Source organism: Muscardinus avellanarius (genome assembly GCF_963383645.1).
Source record: "Muscardinus avellanarius genome assembly, chromosome: 15".
NCBI lineage: Eukaryota > Metazoa > Chordata > Mammalia > Rodentia > Gliridae > Muscardinus > Muscardinus avellanarius.
In genome coordinates this window covers 87,573,573-87,595,868 of record NC_137801.1, presented here as the reverse complement: position 1 = coordinate 87,595,868, position 22,296 = coordinate 87,573,573, and the positions used below count along the sequence as shown (strand labels likewise).

The 22,296-nt window shown below is 51.7% G+C and overlaps 1 protein-coding gene across 1 annotated transcript in view; it reads left to right on the top strand.

Moving 5' to 3' along the window:
* TMEM87B (transmembrane protein 87B) overlaps positions 1 to 18,950 on the top strand; it is a gene marked incomplete at both ends in the record, with an annotated part of 41,769 nt that extends 22,819 nt beyond the window's left edge. Inside the window, 13 exons of the mRNA XM_080711445.1 lie at positions 412 to 473; positions 902 to 1,085; positions 1,272 to 1,371; positions 2,213 to 2,306; positions 3,789 to 3,874; positions 7,734 to 7,831; positions 7,901 to 7,959; positions 9,584 to 9,687; positions 11,909 to 11,982; positions 13,512 to 13,585; positions 15,388 to 15,440; positions 17,159 to 17,189; positions 18,891 to 18,950. Of these exons, the coding sequence (XP_080567571.1) occupies positions 412 to 473; positions 902 to 1,085; positions 1,272 to 1,371; positions 2,213 to 2,306; positions 3,789 to 3,874; positions 7,734 to 7,831; positions 7,901 to 7,959; positions 9,584 to 9,687; positions 11,909 to 11,982; positions 13,512 to 13,585; positions 15,388 to 15,440; positions 17,159 to 17,189; positions 18,891 to 18,950 (1,079 nt within the window). The remainder of the gene's footprint in view (positions 1 to 411; positions 474 to 901; positions 1,086 to 1,271; positions 1,372 to 2,212; positions 2,307 to 3,788; positions 3,875 to 7,733; positions 7,832 to 7,900; positions 7,960 to 9,583; positions 9,688 to 11,908; positions 11,983 to 13,511; positions 13,586 to 15,387; positions 15,441 to 17,158; positions 17,190 to 18,890) is intronic.
* Between the last annotated feature and the right edge of the window lie 3,346 nt (positions 18,951 to 22,296).

Genomic DNA, 22,296 nt, shown 5'->3' with positions numbered 1-22,296 from the left:
GACCACAGCACGGGCCCTGAGTGCCCTCCCAGGTGTCTGTCCTGCTGGTTAGGGCCTGAGCTGCTGTGAGCCCGCGTCTCCCTCTCTGCCAGGAGCTCTCTGTGTTATCCCTTCAGACAAAGCCCCGCCCAGAGCTGGGGGGCCAGGGACCCCAGGGCCGGCTGAGGGCCGGCTCGGTACCCAGCTCTGCTCGGCGTCCTGACCACCAGCTTTCCGGTGGCGTGCGCAGTGAGGCTGCCTTGGGAAGATGATGTGGGCCGTCACTCATCACCCAGGGCCCGTGTGTGGGGAGAAGCTGGGGGTGGTCGGCGCGGCTCGTGTGCTGGGGCCTTCTGGGAAATGGATGCTCACAGGTGGAGGAAGCTCGCCTGCCTGACCTTTCCTCCTCTGTCTCCTTATCGCTGCCACCAGTGTCCATCTCCATGAAGGGGCCGCACGGGTACATCTCTGCATCCGATTGGCCTCTGATGGTTGTGAGTATTTCTCATCTTCTTTTGTGTGGTACTGGGATTGAGCCCAAGGTGATCTACCTTTGAGCTACACCCTGAGTCCCATGTTTTTATTTTGAAATAGGGTCTTGTACTAAGTTGCCAGAGCCCTTGCTAAATTGCTGAGGCTGGCCTCTCTATCTGCCATCCTCCTGTCTTAGCCTCCCAAGTGCTGGGATTACAGATGTGAGCCACATGCCTGACGTGTTTCCCCTTTTTAAAATGAATCTTCTGTTCTAACTGGGACATTTAAAAATCCCAAGAGCTCAGTGGTAATGACCTCTTGGTAGCTAATGCTTTTACATGCCCTTTATTTCTGGTTCCGAAGTGATTGGAAAGTAAAGGGTTGGCTGCGTGAAGGTGGAGACGCCGCCTGGCGCAGGAGGCTGAGCGCGGCTGTTCTCGCCCCGCAGTTCTACATGGCGATGTGCATCGTGTACATATTGTACGGCGTCCTCTGGCTGACGTGGTCTGCCTGTTACTGGAAAGATATCTTAAGAATCCAGTTCTGGATTGCTGCAGTTATCTTCCTAGGGATGCTTGAGAAAGCAGTGTTCTACACTGAATACCAGAACATCAACAGCACCGGGCTGTCGAGTAAGTTTGACTGTCTCTGTGAACCCCCATTCCTGAGGTCTTCAACATCAGTTGGCTTATAAAACTTTTGAGTAAGAGCTAGAGAATGACCGTGGGCTGGAACCGAAGCCTCATACAGCGCTGTTTGGAATCTCGGCTGGGAGGCCTTCGGTGCACACAGTGAATTGCTGCCCTTCCCCGCCCCAGCCCAAGGTTTACTGATATTCGCGGAGTTGATTTCGGCGATTAAGAGGACACTGGCGCGCCTCCTGGTGATCATTGTGAGCTTGGGCTACGGCATTGTGAAGTGAGTACTACAGGGTCTCCCCCGCAGTGACCCCGCTCGTCCTGCAGGGCTGTGTGGGGCCGGGAGCAGCTCGCCCCCAGGGAGGGAGGGATGTCCTGGCTGGGGGGGCCACTCCGTGGTCAGCGCTTGCGTACATGCCCCCAGCCCTGGGCTTCATCCCCAGCACCACCAAAAATTAAAAAATGAAAAGATTTGCATGTACTAGATATTTTATATTATCTTCAAATAAGGCCCGTGACTTTGACTCCTACTTAGTAAGTTGTGGTTAGGTGAGTAAAGGCTCAACTCTGGGCTAATGGGAAACATAGACCGCCTCTCCATGCGCAGGCCACGCAGTGGGTTCCAGTGTTGGCGTGGGGCGAGTGCCAGGCAGCCTTCCCTGGAGCCCCAGGCCCCCGAAGCCCCTCCCGTGACTCGGCCCGCGCTGTGTCCCAGACCATCCTTCCTGCTCCCCTGAAACGCTTGGTTCCCGGGACAGGGCCCGGCCGGCTCGCTCTGGCTCTGTGAACGGGTCTCCCTGTGAGGCTTGCTGCCCGCCTGCTCCCCGCGCCACGTGGGACCCCTGCCCGCCTGCCGCCCACCTCAGCTGCCTCGCAGGCTCGGCTCGGAGCAGCGCAACCTGTACCCGCGGGATCCCCCCACGGGTCACTTTGGTCGTCTTGACCCTGGTGTGGCCTCCGTGGGAAGCGCCTGGTTAGGTTCCCGATGCGGCTGGAGCTGGAGCAGAGCCCGCGCACCCGTGGCCTCAGTGGTGTTCAGGTCCGGATGGCTTCCAGTCCTGGAGAAGGCGCGTCCTCGGGCGGGGCGCTCACCACCTCTCCTCCTCTGCCCTTCCCCACAGGCCCCGCCTAGGGACCGTCATGCACCGCGTGGTCGGCCTGGGGCTGCTGTACCTGATCTTCGCGGCTGTGGAAGGCGTGATGAGAGTCATTGGGGTAAGAACGACACAAGTCCCCGCCTCCTCCCGCGGTGGTTGCTTCGGAATGTGGTCTAGTTCCCACGATGATTTCTGCAGAAGGAGAACGGGCCCAATTGAGCTTTCTCCCTGTGAAATGTTTCCCGTTTTGAAACTTGCTAAGGGAACCGGCTAGACAGAGCACTCCTAAAAGTGCTCGGCTAAATTAGCCGCGCGCGGCCTCCCGCACAGGCCCCGCCATGCGGCCGCAGCGCCCTCGTAAAGGACGTTAGTCTCCTTTCTTAAGCCTGCGTTTGAAAATGTAACAACTAAACAAAGTTAACGCGCCCTCTAGGGCAGGACGTAGGGCAGGACGTCATGGTTCGTCTCTTTCCTAAGTCTTAGTGGCCGTGTTTTCTCCAAGTCTTGCGGACTTGCTGTTTGGGGGCCTCAGCGACCCCACTACTGGAAGACCCAAGAGGGGAGGAAGTGTCCAGGGAAAAGACTGGTAATTATTCTCTAGGGAAGTGTTACTAGTTATGTCTTGACATCTGAATTTCTAGTTCCAGTTTTTCTTAAGTGCTTGTACTGGTTAAGAAGCTTACTGGCCGGGCGTGGTGAGCACGCTTGTAATCCCCATGCTTGGGAGGTGGAGACAGGAGGACCACACACGTTCGAAGTCAGCCACGCTGGCTTAAGAGACCCTGTTTCCAAATAAAAATATAAAATAGGTGTGGGAGTGTAGCCTGGAGGTAGAGAGGTAGAAGGGCTTCCAGGAACCCCAGTGCCACCAAAAAAAAAAAAGAAGAAGAAGCTTACTGTGTGTTGCGTGACTTCAGAGTCCTGTCACGTTACGCAGTGTCTTTCGCATCAGACGTGTAAGTCAGAGAGGGTGCTCGGCGTGTGTCCTTTAAGGCAGGACGTGCGCTCAGCGAATGTTGACGCTGCCCTCCTCTCTGCTCTGACTCATCTGCATTCCGTGTTACACCTGTTTGTTTTATTTTTTATGTATTTCTATTTTTACCTTTACATAATAATGCAGAATTCTGCGTATATATTTTACATACATATATATGACTCATAGGACATTAATATTTGCTAGTAAGGAAATGTAAAATGACATAGCCACATGTAAATATAGTGTACACGTTGTGTTTCTTTAAGATTCCAGTAGGCAGCATCCTAGATTGGACACCTCCAGTCTGGTCCGTCTCCGCCCTCACCCTCCCCGTGTGGCCTCGTGGCGCCAGTGGCAGTGGGTTTGCTGTGAGAGGGCAGAGACCCCGAGGTGGCTCGGTGGCACTGGGGCCGTGGGCTTTCCACACTGGCTTACAGTGCTGCCGTCCAGGAAGTCGCTCTGCCCGGACAGTCGGTTCCCGCGTGCTGAGCAGGATTCTGAAGAAACAAGACCGTCTACGTGGGATTAAAGTCCTGAGATCAGCAGAATGGTTTCTCCTCCTCAGGTGCTGGCCGCCACGCTGTACTGAGGCTTCACTTTGAGCTTTTCGTTTCTGTCTTCCAGGGCGCTGGCCACCTGGCTGTGGTCTTGGGTGACATTATCTTAGCAGTTATTGACTCCGTCCTTGTGTGGTTCATATCCTTTGTTGTGTCCTGCCACGGCAGCCCGAGTCAGCGACGTTAGATCGCTTTTAAATTGCAGTGATGATAAAGTGAAATACAGCTGTACGTTACGTTGTTACCTCTGGCCAGCGTGAGGTCACAACCCAGTGCTGGGGACACATACAGAGCGAGCAGCCATTCGGCAGAGTCGCCGTCAGGGTGGTGGTGGGACTCAGGGAAGAGACGCTGGGGCATTGAGCGGCCCAGCAGGAGGCACGTGACAGAGACGGTGGAACCAGGAGAAGGCGGCGGGGACTCGAGGGGCAGTGGCAGGCCCAGGCTCGCCCGCGGGCGGCCAGGTGGGTGCACAGAAGGGCGCTCAGAGGACACTGCAGGCGAGCGTCATGATGGCGGCTGGAGACAGGCCGGAGGCGGCGACTAGGGCGAGTCCTCGGCAGCGGTGTAGAGGAGGAAGAAAGGTGAAGTGGCAGTGGGGAAGGGAAGAAGCCCATGGCAGAGTTGCCGGAGATGGGTGCGTCCAGCGTGGCTCCCATGTGTGTCGGGTTGGCTGGGGCGGTCAACTCGGGGGAGGGGTGGCCTGCCCGGGCACTAACGAGAGAGAGTTGGGATCTCAGCCTGGGCTGCGGCTTCAGCTGTGCTGGCGCTTGCCAGCCCCAGCCCCTGCCCGAGGGATAAAACTCACTGCCTGGGTTCCAGATCCCAGGCCATTGTAGGTGCAGGTGGGGCGAGGGGGGGTGGCAGCGCGGGGTGAGCCAGGGGAGTGGGGAGTCATGGGAGCAGGGGAGCGGCGGCCTGTGGGAGGCTGCGGGGTGACGGCCTCCTGGGTCCCCACTTGCTGCCTGCAGATGACGGTGGGCCCCCCGGGTCCTTTCTCCCTGGCAGGAATGGCGGGATCCCAGAGGCAGCGAGGTCAGGGAGCCTGCCTCCTCTCGGCCCTGGCCTAAGCCCTGGCCTGCCGAGCTCGCGTTCTCCCTGCACCGCCCTGTCTCCGTACTTCATTATTCTCATTGTTCCCGTTTTCCTCCCGTCTCCCTCCTCTCCGGTGGGCAGCGCTGGCGGGAGGGAGGCGGCGCTCGCTGCCTCTCTTCTCTCGGCTCCTCTGAGTCCCCGTGGGCTTGTTTCTCATCCCTGCTCCACGCAGCACTGGTTCTTAACCTTGCTTGAGTTCTGGCAGCAGGAACGCATTTTTTTTATGGTACTGGATGGAACGCAGGGGCTTTTCTACCTCTGGCCTACACTCCCAGAACTATATTTTATTTGGAAACAGGGTCTCACTAAGTTGCTGAAAGCCTCACTAAGTGGCTGAGGCTGGCTTCGAACCTGTGCGCTCCTCCTGTCTCCGCCTCCCGAGCGCGGGGATGACAAGCGTGCGCCACCACGCCCAGCTTGGAATTGTCTCCTTTCTAAAACCATATTCTTGGTGCTTTTGACAGGTCAGGGGTATCTCTTTCAGTTAATTGAACTATAGACTTTGCCTTTTAAAAGAATTTGCACTGTCTTTTCTGTCGGCAATATACAGGTGTCTTTTGAAGGTTTCTTGTTCTTAACTATCCACAAAGTGGATAACTTGACTAGGAAAAACGGGTGCAGTGTGGCGGGGAATTGTGAAGGACAGCCAGCCTGCCGCCCCGGCGGCTCTGCAGTGAGTGAGGGCCGTGTGTCACCTCAGCCAGCCGGGGTGGGGCGGGAGGTGGGAATCCAATTGAAGATTAATTTGGTTGTTAGTCACGTAGAAACCCAGGAGCTAAGCCAGGTGTGGCTCACCTGGAATCTCAGCTACCGGGGAGGCTGAGGCGGGAGGATTGAAAGTTTGAGGCCAGCCTGGTCAGCTTAGACTCTATCTCAGAAAGGGCTGGAGCCCAGTGGTAGAGTGGCCCCGGTTCATGCCCCAGTAATGCAAACAAAGAAAAGAAATCTAGGGATGAAAAGGCTCGCTGTAGTGTTTCCTGGTGAGGAGGAGAATCTGTGTCAGAGTCTGGTGAGATTGTGAGGTCTGCCTTCGAGCGACTGCTCAGCGGTTGTCATTTCCGAGGTGACGTCGGCTGTGGGTAAAGCACAGCGGCACTGCGTTGTCAGTGACGACGGATGGCAGAGAAGCAGGGACCTGATGTGATGGGCCTGAGTGCCGTGGACGCCCAGCCTGCCGCTGCGCACTGCCCCAAGGATGGTACCCTAGAGTCAGAAGGGCCTGAGACCCCGAGAGGCCCCGCCTGCTCCGCCCGCCTCCGCCCGCTCACCTGTCGCTGTTTCGCTGCAGGCGAGTGACTCTGACCGCGTGCTCCTGGCCAGCCTGCCCCTGTCCCTCCTTGACTCTGGCCTGTGTGGTGGATATCCTTTCTCTGCCGCCCGCCCGCCCGCCCGGGCGCCTCTGCTTCCTTCTCTGCGCGCCTTTGGCGGGAGGAATGGTTGAAACTTTACCTAAAATAAGTGTTTGGGTGAGTGAAGCCGAGGCCGCTTCCAGCTTGCTTCTGATAACTTTTTCCCTTGGCTTTTAAAGAACATTTCTGAACAATTAAACCTGACGAGCTGCTTGGTATATTTAAGGGATGAAGTGTTTGTGTTTTTGTGAATTCTGGCAGCAGCCCAAATGGGTTGGCTTACATTAAGAATGGATCTTCTTTGTAATGTATTCAACATTTAGAAAGATTAAAAAACAGTCTTGGGGAAGTAATTTTGGGACAGAAACTACGTATTTGATTGTGAAATGTCCAGAATTTAAAATGGGCATAAATACAAAACTTCTTTTCCTTGGCTCTGTTATTGCTTGTGTTTGGTTCACAAACTAAGCTGCCGTTCTAGTCCAGGGGACGGGTCTGCACTTAAGAGCAGAGGTCGGAGCCGCTGCGGGCACCGGCCGGTAACCCCAGTGCTTGGAGGCTGAGCCGGGACCTCAGGTTTGAGGCCAACCTTGGCAATTTTGAGGACCCTTTTCCAAAATAAAGGAGCTGGAGACGTAGTTCAGGGTAGAACACAACCGGGTTCAGTCTCCACTACCAAAAAGGAGAGCGGAGGTCTGGCTGGACCCCGCACTGCTCAGAAGCCGAGCGTCCGTGCAGCTTGACCCGTGGCGGCGTTGGCCTTGCCTGAGCTCTGTGCTCCTGGAACACAGCCCTGGTTCAGAGCATCCCCCACCGCTTGTGTTCTGAGAAAGGCTACTGCAGAGAAGTCTCCTTCCCCTCAGGACTGTGGTCAGACTCCTGCGACCAGACCAGCCGGGCCCTCCAAGTGCCCAGTCTTTGCCCCAAGAGCGACCGGCTGAGCTCTCTGCATCCTCTGGCCACACTGGACCAAATACTGACCGGGCCACACTCAGACGTTCTCCCGAGGCAGCCCCCAGAGCCTGCCGACTCGGGAAGGCCTGGGCCTGCTCCTCCCCGGGGCAAGCCTGCGGGGCGGGCCGCGCCCCTCCTGTGACTGACCCCCGTGTCGGGCTCCTGCCGAGGTTCCCTTGTGTTCTCTCTGCACAGTGGAGCTGATAGATGGCCTAGGTTCTTAATTGTAGTCATCCAGGAGAGGAAACGGGAGCAGACGAGAAAGACACGAAATAACACAACAAAAAGAAAATGGGGTGGAATGGCGCGTCCCAGGCAGCCCGTGGGGCGGGTGGCCGAGGGCGCTGGCCCGCGTGCGGCAGGAGCTCGCTGTGCAGGGGCCCGCTCGTGTTCCTGCCTACCTCGGTCTGTTCTGGACTGAGGTGGATGGTAGCACGAGGTCTGGGTAGCGCGCATTGCGTATTGGCCGTGGGAACGTTTTCTGTGCTCCGGCTTCACGTTTTGGGAAGCGTACGTAGCAGTATTAGCTCTGGAGTGTAGATTCTCGCTGTGCCTCTTCACTGTCCACCACCATTGAAAACGTTTTTCCTTGACTCTTCCCACATTTTCATAAGTTTGGCACAAACTATGAAGACGCTGAGGCTGAGAAAGAACACGGTGAAATGTTCCCTGTACAGGCACTTCACAAACACGCTGGTCCTCGCGGTGCTGGGTAAGCGCTTGCTCGCCCGCCTCCGCGGCCCGCGGCCCCGTGTGGCCCCAGGCTGACTGTGTGTTTCAGCTTCCGTAGTGTTCATGGTGTGGACAACCAAGACGTTCAGAATCGCGAAGTGCCAGTCGGTAAGCGCGCTTCCTACTCGGATGGTCCCCATCTTTACTTCTAATTATGCTATTCTATTTTCTATAATTTTGAAGAATTTAAGGGTTTTTTTTATATAAATAGAGGTAATTTAAGTATTTCTCCTTTCACTTTTTGTAAAGAATTATCAAAACTTTTGCCCCTTTTAAATGACTCTGGACGCTGGGCGTGGTAGCACACCTCTGGAATCCCAGTACTTGGGAGACTGAGAGAGGAGACTGCAGATTTGAAGCCATTTTCTTCATTTGAATGAGGCTTTCAGCTACTTAGCAAGATCTTGTTTCCAAATAAAAAAATATGGCTGGGGGTGTAGCTTGGAGATAGAATGCCCCTGGGTTCAATCTTCAGCACCAAAATTAATGAATTAGCCAATTATTTATTAGAATCTGGAAAAAGTTTCCCCTAAGTTTCCATGCCTTATTCTCATTTTATATATATATATATATATATATATATATATATATATATATATATATATATATATTTTGTGTGTGTGTGTGTGTGTGTGTGTGTGTGTGTGTGTGTGTGTGTTACTGGGGATGAAACCCAGGGGCTTTCTACCTCTGGGCTATACTCCCAGACCCATAATTATATTTTATTTGGAAACAGGGTCTCACTAAGTAGCTGAGGCTGGCTTCAAACCTGTGCGATCCGCCTGGCTCTTTTTATATATTTTGAAAAAGCCTTTCCTTCTGTCCTAAGGTGATGGGAAAGGGTAGGCGATCTCTCAGTGGAAGAGTGCTGCCTCGCCTGTCTGAGGCCCTGGCTTCAGTCCCTAGTAGTGAATAGAGGAAGTCTTTTTCTTCTTTCACACTGTGAAATGGGTGGCTCGCTCTTTTTCTCTTCTCTTGCTGGGCTCCGGGGCCTTGCGCATTCGGGCATGTCTCAGCGAGCTACGCCCAGCCCATCTCGGGTGGCGCGCTCACTCAAGTGTGGGCCTGCATGGGAGGTGTCCCCGCAGGTCTAGCTGGAAGACAATGGGCTTCTCAGACTTCACATACAGAGGCCGTTTGGAGCCTGTTGAGGTTTGGAGCACAGAGCACCTCCGTGTCCTGAGCTGTCGCTGCCTTACGGACAGTTCAGTGAAGGAGGAGGTTGACTTTCAGGGATTTTTTTCTTCTCCCCTTACCTTAGTATTTTCTACTCAAAGTCCTAAGAACATTTTGGAAGTTTCTTTTCCTACATCCTTCTGTTAATCCTAAAATTTTATAGAAGGAAACATTTAGAATATTAAGTACCTTTTTAGAAACAGTTCACCAGTAGAGGTTTCTTTAAAAGTGTGGCACTTGTTTATTTGGGAGACTCATTGGCTGGGGAGCCGGTGTTAGCGGTGATCACCGGATGCCAGGTAAATGGGAGGCTCTGCGTGCCGACTTCACGTGTGAACTGTCCTGCCCTAGGACTGGACGGAGCGCTGGGTGGATGGGTGTTTTGTGCTGACTTCTCACGTGTGAACTGTCCTGCCCTAGGACTGGACGGAGCGCTGGGTGGATGGGTGTTTTGTGCTGACTTCACGTGTGAACTGTCCTGCCCTAGAACTGGACGGAGCGCTGGGTGGATGGGTGTTTTGTGCTGACTTCTCACGTATGAACTGTCCTGCCCTAGGACTGGATGGAGCGCTGGGTGGATGAGGCGTTTTGGAGCTTCCTTTTTTCCATTATCCTCCTTGTGATCATGTTTTTGTGGAGACCATCAGCAAATAATCACAGGTACTTAGCGTGGGAAGACTGAAGTGGCCAGGCGTGTGCTGACCGCCACCGGCAGGCTCAGAGCACAGTGACGGGGGTGGCCCGGCTTTGCTTTTAAGCAGAGCATTTAAGTAAGAGACAACCAAAAGGCAAGCACAACAGTGAAGTAGGTGTGTGCCCAGCCCCAGGGAGGGACAGGGATCGGAGAGCCTTTTTTTTTTTTAATATATTTTTATTGTGCATTTTAGTCAAATATCAATGGAATACAAGACTTGTGAGGATACACAAGCACTCATCACCCAGTCAGCCTTTATCCGATCCCCATCCCGTTCCCTCCCCTTCCCTCGATCCCATGCTTGATTTAGTGATTGACTTTGATATGTTTAAGTACATCATGTGCTTTAAAGAGTTTCCATCCTCCCCCTCCCATCCCCTCAGATAGGTCGCCTTGATTGTTCCTCCATAGGGCCCCTTCTTTTTTTTTTAGTGGTACTGGGGGTGGAACCCAGGGGCTTTCTACCTCTGGGCTATACTCCCAGACCTATTTTATATTTTATTTGGAAACAGGGTCTCACTAAGTTGCTAAGAGCCTCACTAAGTAGCTGAGGCTGGCTTCGAACCTGTGCGATCCTCCTGTCTCAGCCTCCCAAGTGTAGGGATTACAAGCATGCGCCACCATGCCCGGCAGTAGGGCCCCTTCTTCAACTAGAGTTCCTCCTAGTACCCATTTCTCCCGTTTTCGCGTATTAGGGAAAGCATCTGATTTTTTATTTTTTGTGTGATATTTACCTGGGATGCCACACTGCAGGCTCCGATTCCGGCCTCACCTCACGGCAGGCTCCAATCCTGGCCTCGCAGGCTCTGGCACAGACCTTGCCACTCAGCAGGCTTCAGTCCCGGCCACAGAGGCCCCAGCACCGGCCTCGCTGCCCAGCAGGCTTCAATTCCGGCCTCCCAGGCCCCAGCACCGGCCTCACCTCATGACAGGCTCCAATCCTGGCCTCGCAGGCCCTGGCACAGACCTTGCCACCCAGCAGGCTTCAGTCCCGGCCTCAGAGGCCCCAGCATCAGCCTCACTGCCCAGCAGACTTCGATCCTGGCCTCTTAAGGCCCCGGCACCGGCCTCACCTTACGGCAGGCTCCAATCCTGGCCTCGCAGGCCCTGGCACAGACCTTGCCACCCAGCAGGCTTCAGTCCCAGCCTCAGAGGCCCCAGCATCAGCCTCGCTGCCCAGCAGACTTTGATCCTGGCCCCTTAAGGCCCCGGCTCCGGCCTCACCTCACAGCATACTCCAGTCCCGGACTCAGAGGCCCAGGCACTGGCCCGGAGAGGCTATTTTTAAGAAAGGAGGAGGGCAGTGAAAGGTGGAGCCAGGAAAGGGTGGCATTTTCACGGATGCAGGAGAGTGAGCCCTGGGTTTGGCGAGACAGCCCAGCCCAGAGTGCGGAGGACAGGCAGTTCCACAGTTTGGATTTTTTTCTTCAAGATTTTGAAATATTTGCATAGACTTTACTGGTTGAGCATTCCTAAGCCAGATATCTGAAATCCAAAATGCTCCAATGTCGCGACCCCAAGGCTCTGACCAGCAGAGCCTCGGGAAGAAACACACGAACGCCGACTTGCTGATGAAGCTACTTCCTCTTTATTCCCCACAGCAGTTTCCTTATATACCATACCAAGCCTGTTCCCAAAATATCCACCAATCCCATTCCGCCCATGTCCATCCCATGCTCCCTAGAAGGTACCTCATAGGTGTACTGGCCTAACCACGAGGCATTACATCACAGTCCATGCATGAGGCGCGTGATACTGACAACAGCGCATGCTCCAGCCAAGACCACCATTCTTGGCAGTCAGCCCAGGCGCCATCTTGGGCTGACGTGCCACACCCTGGCTTCCCACACTCCAAAGTCTGAAACTTTCTGAGGGCCGCTATGTGTTCCTCCAGGAGAGGGTAAGCTAGCAGTGGGCAGGGACGAGGAGGTGCTGTGGACAAGGAGGCGCCAGGGAAGGAGCCTCCCCGCTGCACCTGCAGAAGGCTTTCCAGAAAGCTCTTACCACTTCTGCCGTAGACAGGGTTCCACAATCGTTCTCGCCAACTTGAGGGTTAAATGATTAGATTTTTATTTTAACTTATAAGAAACTTTCAAGATGCAGGTGATCGTGCGCCATGGCTGTTTGAGGCATGAGCTGAGCACTGAGCAGGTTTAACATAGGGTGAAATCGCCCCTTGTTTCACAGATATGCCTTCATGCCCTTAATAGACGATTCTGATGACGAAGTGGAAGAATTCATGGTGACTTCTGAAAATATAAGTGAGTGATGCTTTTTAAGTGACCCTTGTCATTGCACATACTATATCGGGTATTATAGCTTTACCTGTAATACAGAATTACACGCGTCGCCGGGCGTGGTGGCGCACACTTGTAATCCCCGCGCTTGGGAGGCAGAGACAGGAGGACCGCGCAGGTTCGAAGCCAGCTGCACCGGCTTAAGAGACCCTGCTTCCAAAATAAAAAAGTATAAAAATAGGTCCGGGAGTGTAGCCCGGAGGTAGAAGGGCTTCCAGGAACCCCAGTACCACACACACACACAAAAAAAAAACAGAATTACACACATCATTGGAAATTTTTTCCTTTAATTTTTTTTTTTTTTTTTTTCGGATCTGGGGATGAAACCCAGGGGCATTCGACCTCCGAGCTACACCCCCAGCCCTATTTTTATTCTTTATTTTGAAACAGGGTCTCACTGAGTTGCAGAGGGCCTCACTAAGTAGCTGAGGCTGTCCACGAACCGCGATCCTCCTGTCTCAGCCTATAAAACATTTTAAAGCTGTATCTAGAGAAATCTTTATTATGGCAGATACTGTAAAAAAAAAAAAAAAGTTTTCCAAACTGCTTAATGAAACCTTGTTTCAAAAAAAAAATAAAAAATAGGACTAGAGGTGTAGCTCCGAGGTAGAATGCCCCTGGGTTCCATCCCCAGCACCACAAAAACAAATAAGAGAACTACTAGAATCCTCCAGTGCCCCCAGAGAAGCGTTTTTGACCTAGGAGCCTCGCCTGGGTTCATTTTATCAACTTGTGCTGTGACGCCCATGGTCATGGGCCAGTTGTTTATGAAGAAGCGGTGTGGTGAGCGGTGGGAACAGGAGTGAGTGCTCACTGGGTGTGGGTGCCTCGTGTGTCCTTTGTGCTAGCTTGTGTAACGCTCACCAGCACCCGGGGCATGGACACTGTTACTACCCCATTCTGGGATTGGAAACAGGCACAGAAAGGTCACTGCTTTGCCCAGCGTTGAATACGAGCAGCCAGACTTGCTAGTGAGGTGGGCCGTGCAGGCCGCTCCCAACCTCTGCTCTACCAAGACGCGGCCTGCTGGAGGAGGGCCTGGGCAGATGGAGGACGTGGCCCTGCCTTAGCTCTGCTACCTAAGCACGGTCCAGCAAGTGCTTCCGAGAAGGGTGATCCTGCCAGGCCTAAAACTTTAAATTTAAATGTTAAATTCTCTCTTCAAGAGAGAATACATCCTTCAATGGGTTATTAAAAACCCATTGCGAGCCGGGCGTGGTGGCGCACGCTTGTAATCCCAGCATTCGGGAGGCTGGGACCAGAGGATCGCGGTTCGCAGACAGCCTCAGCTACTTAGTGAGGCCCTCTGCAACTCAGTGAGGCCCGGTTTCAAAATAAAGAATAAAAATAGGGCAGGGGGTGTGGCTTGGACGTCAAATGCCCCTGGGTTCCATCCCCAGACCCGCAAAAAAAAAAAAAAAAAAAAACATTGTGAAGTAGAATAATGGTAATATTTTATAATCTTACTGTCACTTTAATGTTTCTCATTGTAGCTGAAGGAATAAAGTTAAGAGCCTCAAAAACTGTTTCCAATGGAGCAGCTAAGCCTGCCACTTCTGATAACTTCGTAAGTGTAACATGTCTTTATTAGTCTCCTTCATTCATACTTCAGACGAGATGGGCACGTCCGGGTGGTATTCAGGGTGGTATGGCCGTAGACCTTCATTCATACTTCAGAAGCCTGTGCAAGCATGCACATCATATTTGTTGAAGGTCAGAAGTTTTTACTAAGGTTCCTGATACAAAATTAACTGCTGTGTGCAGTGGCTCCGCCCTTTATAACAGCGCTGTTGTGGCCTCTCGCGAGAGCCGCGCCACCTGCTCAGGAGGAACGCGGGCAGCCGGGTCTGCTTCCCACAACATCCCGTAGGTCTTGCACGCAGGTTAAAGAGCAGGGGACTCACCGGCATGGAAAATGGCAGGCGCTCAGCCGGGCGTGGTGGTGCGCACCTGTGAGCCCGGTGCTTGGAGGCTGAGGCAGGGAGGCAGCCGGTTTGGTGCCAGGGTCAGCAACTAGCAAGACCGTGTCCCAGAATAAAAAATTTAAAAAACTTAAAAGCTTATATTAACTTTTCAGCATATTAAACTAATTTAATTTTTTTTTTTTTTTTTTTTTTTTTGTGATACTGGGGATGGAACCCTTCTATCTCCGGACTACACTCCCAGACCTATTTTTATATTTTTATTTGGAAATAGGGTCTCTTAAGCCAGCACGGCTGGCTTCGAACCTGCGGGATCCTCCTGTCTCCGCCTCCCAAGCGCAGGGATGACAAGCGTGCCCACTGCGCCCAGCAAGAAATAATTTTAATTTAATTTGTTATCTATGGGAAAAGAACTTTGTGTTACCTACATAGTTATCAAAATGAACAGATTTTTTATGAACTATGGAAGCTTGAATAAAATGATAAAATAGAAGCCAGTGGTACATTTTAAATATTTGGTGCACACTTTGTGCACCAAGGTGATGATAGGATGGAAATGCCCACCTTTCCAGTTACATACTCTCTGAATAACAGTGTGAAAATGTGTGTGTGCATGTAAGTTCTAAAAGGACAGGCTTTTGTGTGGCACTAGGGATTGAGCCCTGAGGGATTCTGCCTTACAGCTCATACCCTCAGCCCAGTACTGTTTCTTACTTGGAAGCGGGTCTCGCTAGGTTGATGAGAGTCTGCTTGCTGAGGCTGTCCTCACGCCCGCGGTCCTCCTGTGTCGGCCTCCCGAGTTCTGGGGTTCCAGATGTGCACCACCGTGTTCAACTCCAACATGCTTTTCTGTTGAAAAAATTACAAACTCCCTGTAAGGACTTGAACAAACTCGGAGGCAGAACACGCGTTGAAAAGCAGAAGCCAAAACAGAAAACTGTGCTCTTTTCTGATAAATTAACTGTGTGTGTGTGTGTGTGTTTTCACAGTACTGGGACCGGAACTCGGGGGCATTCTACCCCTGAGCGACACCCCAGCCCTGTTTTATTTTTATTTGGAGACAGGATCTTGCTAGGCTTTTGAGATTCTCACTGCTTGCTGAGGCTGTCCTCGAACCCGCAGTTCTTCTGTCTCAGCCTCCCATGTCCTGGGATTACAGGTGTGTGCCTGGCACTGTGTGTTTTTACTGTGGTTTGTCAGGACAAAATAAGAATGCCTTTGCATCTGACTAAAGCCAAGAATACAAAAACCTAAGAGCAGTGTTCCGTTTGCCTGCTTGGGAAAACGCTGGCCTGGCTTCTGTGCACCTCACGAGCCAACTCGTAGGGCTCAGGCCGCCACTCACAGGGGCCCTGCATTTGAATTGAAATGTGTAAATTGTACGGACATCCGACTGAAGAGTCTCCTCTTGATATTAAATGCTAAACGTAAGTACTTATCTCTACAGGATGAAGATTTGAAATGGGTGGAGGAGAATATCCCCTCTTCATTCGCAGACGTGTAAGCTTCCCCCGTTGCAGCCTGAGCCCGGGCTGCTCGCGGCCTGGTCTCCTGCTGCTGGGCCCACGGCTCCAGCGGAGGGCCAGCTTGCTCCTCATGGAAGCAGAGTCAAAGCCGGCTGAGGCTCTTCTCCTATTGCACTGCTGACCCGCAGCACACTCGGGCTTTTTCTGACGTACAGTTACCAGGACTCAGACAGCGTCCGTCCAGCATGATACTCCTTTCGCCTGAAGAATTCTGTTCACATTTCCTCTAGTACAGTTACGCTGGAATGAACCTGTCAGGTTTCTGTTTGTCTGGAAAGGCCCTTGTCCCACTCTCTTGGAAGGTGCTCTTGCTAGGCATGGGACTCTCGGCTGATGGTGGTGGGCTTCAGCGCGTCAGAGATTGTCCTTGCGTGCAGAGCAGAAGGCGCGGCTCCTGTCTGCTCCACCGTGCGTTGCGGGCCTGGTTTTGCAGGGCTGTTCCCCTTGTTTCTGTTCCGTGTTTCATGGTGAGGTTTATGTTGCTGCCAGCCTAAGATTTTCTTTTTGGTTTGCATCACTGGGTATGATGAGTCTACGTGCAGGTGTGCGCTGTGTCTCCGCCTGTCTTGGTGGACCTGCCGGGTGTTTGCTAAGTCTGTGTTTAACATTGTGGGGAAAGACGAGCCATTTCCCAGGGCAGCGGCATGCTTACGTTTCTCTCAGTAAGTGTGAGGGTCCGGTTTGTCCGTATCCTGCCGACACTTCTCTTGTCTGTCTTTGCTGTTATCTCAGTGGCTGTAAAGCAGCATCTCATTTTGCTTCTGAGTAACTGAAACTTGAACTGTGTTGTTGACTGACTGGTATTGTTTAAGACGTGGTAGTTGAAACCCATGCAAATCACGTCTATGCAAAACAGGAATGAAATTAACAGTGCACTGTTAGTACTTTTTTCTCTCAGTCTGAAGAGAACAGAAAAAGAGCCCGTATTCTTTTATATTGCCCATGTGTGTAGTGTTTCCTCTTCTCTGCTTTCTATCTGAGCTAAGTGCTTCTCCTCTAGGTCTTTCTGTAGGATTTTGCCATCCTTTTGAAGGATAGTTTTGCTGGGTATGGAAGTCTTGGCTGACTTGTTGAGCACTTCCATGTGAACATCACTAATGCCTTAAAAACCCCTTCATTCTTCTAGATAAGGAGCCCACTTTCCCCAAGTCCCACTATCCTGACATATCTGTAGACTCAGGTTTTATTTTATTTATATATTTATTTATTTATTTTGTGGTACTGGGGGTGGAACCCAGGGGCTTTTCTACTTCTGGGCTTTACTCCCAGACCTATTTTACACTTTATTTGGAAACGGGGTCTAAGTTGCTGAGAGCCCCACTAAGTAGCTGGGGCTGGCTTCGAACCTGTGCAATCCTCAGCCTCCCAAGCGCGGGGATTCCAAGCGTGCGCCACCACGCCCGGCTAGACTCGGGTTTTAAAGTGTCATCCAGGGTGACTCGTCTGTTTTCTGGGGTGTGTGGTGGTCCATTGTCTGAATCGGCCACACTCTACCCGTTTGGGCTGTCCTCGTGTTGGGTTGAGCAGGGCTGCCCGGGGATGGCGCTCCGTGTCCGCTGGTGAGCCTGGGTGCCCTCGCCTCTCAGCGGTGATGTCTGGAGTGAGCACGGCGGGCGTGGGGTCCTGTGCTCTGCTTTCGTAGGTCCACTGCTCCTACTTTTAATAGCTTTGTCATTTGCCCTTCTGTTTCAGAGCGCTTCCAGTACTGGTGGACTCAGATGAGGTGAATATGTTTGCTTATTGCCTTAAGGCTGTTACTTTCAGTGTACAAATGTATTTCAGAAAGAAATTGTGAATGTTTTTATGATATCAGTTAAGCAGATGGAAGGACACTACAAACTGATTTGTGGTAAAGTAAAGAACTTTGGGGTACATTCCTCATTTCACATAGAAGCCAGACAAATGCTCATTGGTGTAAAAGAAGGAAGAGTTGTTTTAAAAGATTTTTTTTTTCCCGGGTCTGGGGATGGAACCCGGGATCATTTGACCTCCGAGCTACACCCCCTGCCCTATTTTTTATTCTTTAATTTGAAACTGGGTCTCACTGAGTTGCGGAGGGCCTCACACCCTCCGGTCTCAGCCTTCCGATACTGGGATCACAAGCGTGCGCCACCACGCCTGGTGTTTTAAGAGATTTTAAGTCTGTGATTTACAAAGATCCTGTATGTAGGTAAGAATTGAAAAGGTTTGAAAAGGGTAGTTTGTTTAGTCCTGGACACTAGTAGATATTTTACTGGGGCATTATAGCTTTTATCTCACTTTTTTTTTATTCCTCATTTACTAAGCAGGAAATCTGAATAGGGATTGTGGATTCAAGAAAGTTTTTTTGGGAAAAAAGTTAGGACAGGTCAACTGGACATTGAAGGGCTGCTCAGGGAGAAAGGAGTCTGAGCTAGAAGAATCAAAGGATAGCAAGCCGGGCGTGGTGGCGCACCCTGGACTCCCAGTACTTGGGGGGCTGAGACAGGAGAATCAAGGCCAACCTCAGCAATTTAGCAAGACCCTCGGCAACCTGGTGAGACCCTATTTCAAAATCCTCTGGGTTCAATCCCCAGTGCCACATAAATAAAGAAAGGAAGAACAGAGAGATGCCTGGACCGTTAGCTAATTCAAAGGAAGAATGGGAGCTGGGCGTGGCGGCCTACGCTTGTAATCCTAGCATTTAGGAGGCTGAGATAGGAGGATCACAGTTGAAGGACAGCCTCAGCTACTACTTAGTGAGACTCTGCCACAGTGAGACCCTGTTTCAAAATAAAGATATAAAAAATAGGGCTGGGGGTGTAGCTCGGTGGTAGAATGGCCCTGGGTTCCATCCCCAGTACCACACATACAAAATACATAGAATTTCTTTTTTGTTGTTGTTTTTGTTTTTGTGGTACTAGAGATGGAACCCAGGATCCTTCTACCTCCAGGCTACACTCCCAGGCCTATTTTTTATATTTTATTTGGAAACAGGGTCTCATAAGCTGCCGAGAGCCTCACTAAGTAGTTGGGGCTGGCTTTGAACCTGCACAATCCCTCCTCAACCTCCCAAACGCTGGGATTACAAGCGTGCGCCACCACGCCCGGCACAGAATACATATAATTTCAAAGACACACATTAGCTTAGTGGGGGAACGCGTCCCTGGAGCGATGTCTCAGAGACTGAGTCGGCTCCTCCTGTGCCTCTCACTGGAAATCTAAACTCGCTGTGTTTCTAGGGAGCAGGAAGTTGACGCTTTAAGCTCACGCTGACTGCAGCGCGTCATTGGAGAGCGAATTCTGTGGCCTTGACGTGCTGTATCTGAAGCCTCCCCGATACAGTCTGATACAGATTGATTGTGATTTTTGAACAAGTATAAAATGTTGTTAGGAACATTTTACGGAAACAGCCTCACCATCCTGACACGCACCTTTCCCTGTATGTGTGTTCTTATTTTTCCAGGAAATTATGACCAGATCTGAAATTGCTGAAAAAATGTTCTCTTCAGAAAAGATAATGTAATTGGAAACTGCATCGGTGAAGCCAGCGTACGGTAGAGGACGTTCACACAGCTGCAAGGGTGCTGTGCTTTGATGTAGCCTAACGAGCTCTTACGCGCTCTCTTGGAAATCCGTGTATTAAAATGAGGAACTCGGGCGGCGGGAGGGCTCCGCGGTGCCGTGATGCCGCCTCCGCCAGCCGGCTGTGACCGCAGCCTGGGCCGGGAGTGATCAGAGAGGAGCGCCTCGGCAGAGCCGGCGTCACGGGCCTGTGGACTTGGTTCTCTCTTTCCTCTGGGAAATACAGCAGTCCTAGATCTAAGAAAACAATCCCGCAAACACAACTCCGGCTCTTCTACTCACCTTTGAGATCACGAGATTCTTCTGTAGGGTATCAGGCCTCCGTCTTTACTAGGATTTACCAGACACGGTGGCGTTTTCTTTCCACTTTTAGACAAGTGATTTCACGTGGGAACACGTGTTTCTGTGTTGCGTTTTGCCTTTGGTCTGCACAACATCCTTGTTTGTAAATATCATCAAGTCACGGAGGGAGATCTTCTCTGAGCTCAGGGAGTCTGAGTCGCTTTCCAAAGATTCGCCCTGCCCTGGTCCCCCTCGGGCCGCGGGCGCACGTGCTGCTGCTGTGTGGCCGGCCTGGAGACCTGGCCACAGGTCCCCGAAGCACCGCTCCTGGCGGTGGCCGCCCGCTGCTGCAGGCCTCGTGGAAAGTAGGGCTGTGTCTTCCGTGTAATCTTGGCCTTTTCTACTCCGTAATAAACACACCTAACTGTAGAGCCCTTCACTTTTAATCTTGTAATTTATTAACTTTCAATCATGTTTTGCTCCTAATTTTGCTAAGTGATAGGTTTATAATGTGTGACGTGGAATATTTTATTTTAATATCTTTTTAAAATATAGGATGTTCTAAACTTGAAAGGCAACTGAATGTAGTATGATGAAAATGTGAATTTTCATGACTCGTGACCAAAGACCCGAGGCCAGCGGGCATTTTAGCGGGCATTCTGGGTGGTGGGGCTCTCAGATGTCACTTCTCTGAAGGAGTTCTGCTTCTGAGACCAGCCTCGGAGAATTTTGATGAAACATGCAAATTGGAACCAGCTCCTAATTTTTTTCACATGGAAGCCACAAAACAGTATTTTTCTGAATTTATTTCTCGTTTACTCATTTCAGAGGAGTTAGTAAAGTAAACTTGCCAGAGTAGCACGTCTCTCGAAAGGTATTTGTGCTGAGTGTTGAGTGAGCCGGAGTTGGCCACGGTGTGGAGACCGGCAGGGTTTCCGGCGCTGCCTGGCACACGCTGGTGGAGGAGCCGGGTCGGGCCCTTCCTGCGCGGGCCACCCACCCGACCCACCCGGGGCGGCCAGACAGACGGGGTGAGCGCTGTGTATCTGATCACTCCTGTAGTTTGGGGCTCCTCTGACCACTGGAGTTGAACTGTGAGGTGCAGAGCCCGGGCCGCCCCCGGGGGGCTCTGCAGACCCTGACCCCGGGCGTGGAGGCGGGGGGCGCGCCCTGGTCAGCCTGGGGGGCGAGGGCGGCGGCGGGGCGCAGGCAGGAGCTCCTCACTGGTGCCCGCGCTGGCCGCGCCGCCTCGGTGCGTGTGCCCGGGAGGCCTCGGCTGCGGGGCGGCCGCGGGGGTCCCCTGCGACGCACAGGTCGAAGGGTGACGGGCCAGTTGTGGTTTCTAAGCAAAAGGCTTCCAGTTTCTTATGAATTACATGGCGTGAAATTTGCCCAGAAGGGAATTGTCATGACTTGAAATGGAGTCATAGTTAAAGGCCCACTTAAAGGATAGTCAGGAAAACAGTTGAGTATTTTACGCCTGAGCGTTGGTAGAATGTTCTCATACTTTTCTTGTAAAGAAGATAATTTCTTAATCTTCCTATCCCATAAAGAATGCCAACTCTCTGCTCTGTGTCGCGGTACCTTCTGTTTGCACTGTGATGTCAGGACAGAGTGTGAAAGCGTATGTAAAAGGTCGACCTCCGTCTCTGAAAGAGGTCTGGCTGCGCCCAGCGCTCGGGGCCTGGAGGCCTGGGCTCGTCCCGGGGCGGCTGTGTCTGTGGCCGACCGCACGCGCTACCACGCAGCACACCAGGCCGTGGACCAGCGGCAGGTTTGACCTGTGTACGTGTGTAAGCGCAGAACTTGAAGGAAGTACACGCCATAGTACAGGACTCCGTACTGCAGTGCGCCTTAGCGCTACGAAACTTACTCATTTGGGGAGAACGTTTAGGGGCTTAAAAGTTGTATTTTTTTATTTTAAAATGTTAAATTATTCTATAATTTGGAATAAATTTCTTTGAATAATAGGTTATAACCATTTAAAGGACTTTTTGTTTGAAAATTGATGTATTTTTGTGCCTTAATATTTGTTCTTTTAATAAAAACACCTTCTGAAATTTTTGATGATTGCTTCTTGATAATTTCTGTTGGTGCTGGATTATGTAAATGTGCCGATATATAAACTCTGGTGGATAGTAGGACATTAGAAAAGCCTTAAAGAGGAAACACAGCTAGTTAAACATGGAGTGTTCAACCTCAGCAGTGATAAATGCAAAACAAGGAAATTTCGAAAAGTCAAGTTACCGTTACGCTATTATATAAATTTTTATTGTATACATTTGAGAAATTCCTTTGCTAGCTGGGCGGGTACTTGGGGGCTGAGACAGGATCACAGGTTTGAGGACATCTTGGGCAAGCTTGAGAGTCTCGTCAAGCTAGTGAAACCGCTTCAATTTTTTAAAAAATAGGGCTGGGTTGTAGCGCAGAGGTAGAATGCCCAAGTTCAATCCTCAGTACTACAAAAATAAATTTAAAAAATAAACATACTAAAAAAGCATTATGTAAAACGTGATAGTGCCTTACGTAGTCTATGATAAAAAATCTAGAAGCCACTATGGTCTCAGGTCATCACCTTATCATGGAACAAACTCAAGTCCATTAGCAGGTGGTGGCGGCGCCCGCCTGTGAGCCCAGCGCCTCGGAAGGCAGCCTGGGTAACGGAGACCCTGCCTAACGGGGGCTGGAGTGCGGCGGAGCACCCCGGGCTCAAACACCACGAGAGACTGCAGGTAAACCATGCTGGGGCCTTGAAGGGGAGGGAAGGAGGGTGGTCCTGAAGGAGGGAACACGGCTGCGGGGTGCCTGCTCACAGTTCAGGGGTGTCGGGCTGGACCGGGCTTATAGATAAGGTTAGCTGACCGGCCAGCACTCACCCTCCTGGGAGGAGGATCCTAGCAGGACCCATCCCTGCCGGGTTGTGAAGGCTTGTCCTCACGACCTGGGCGAGGGGACCTTTCTAAATGTGCTGGAGGGCAGGCTTAGACCTGAGGTGCTGCGCACAG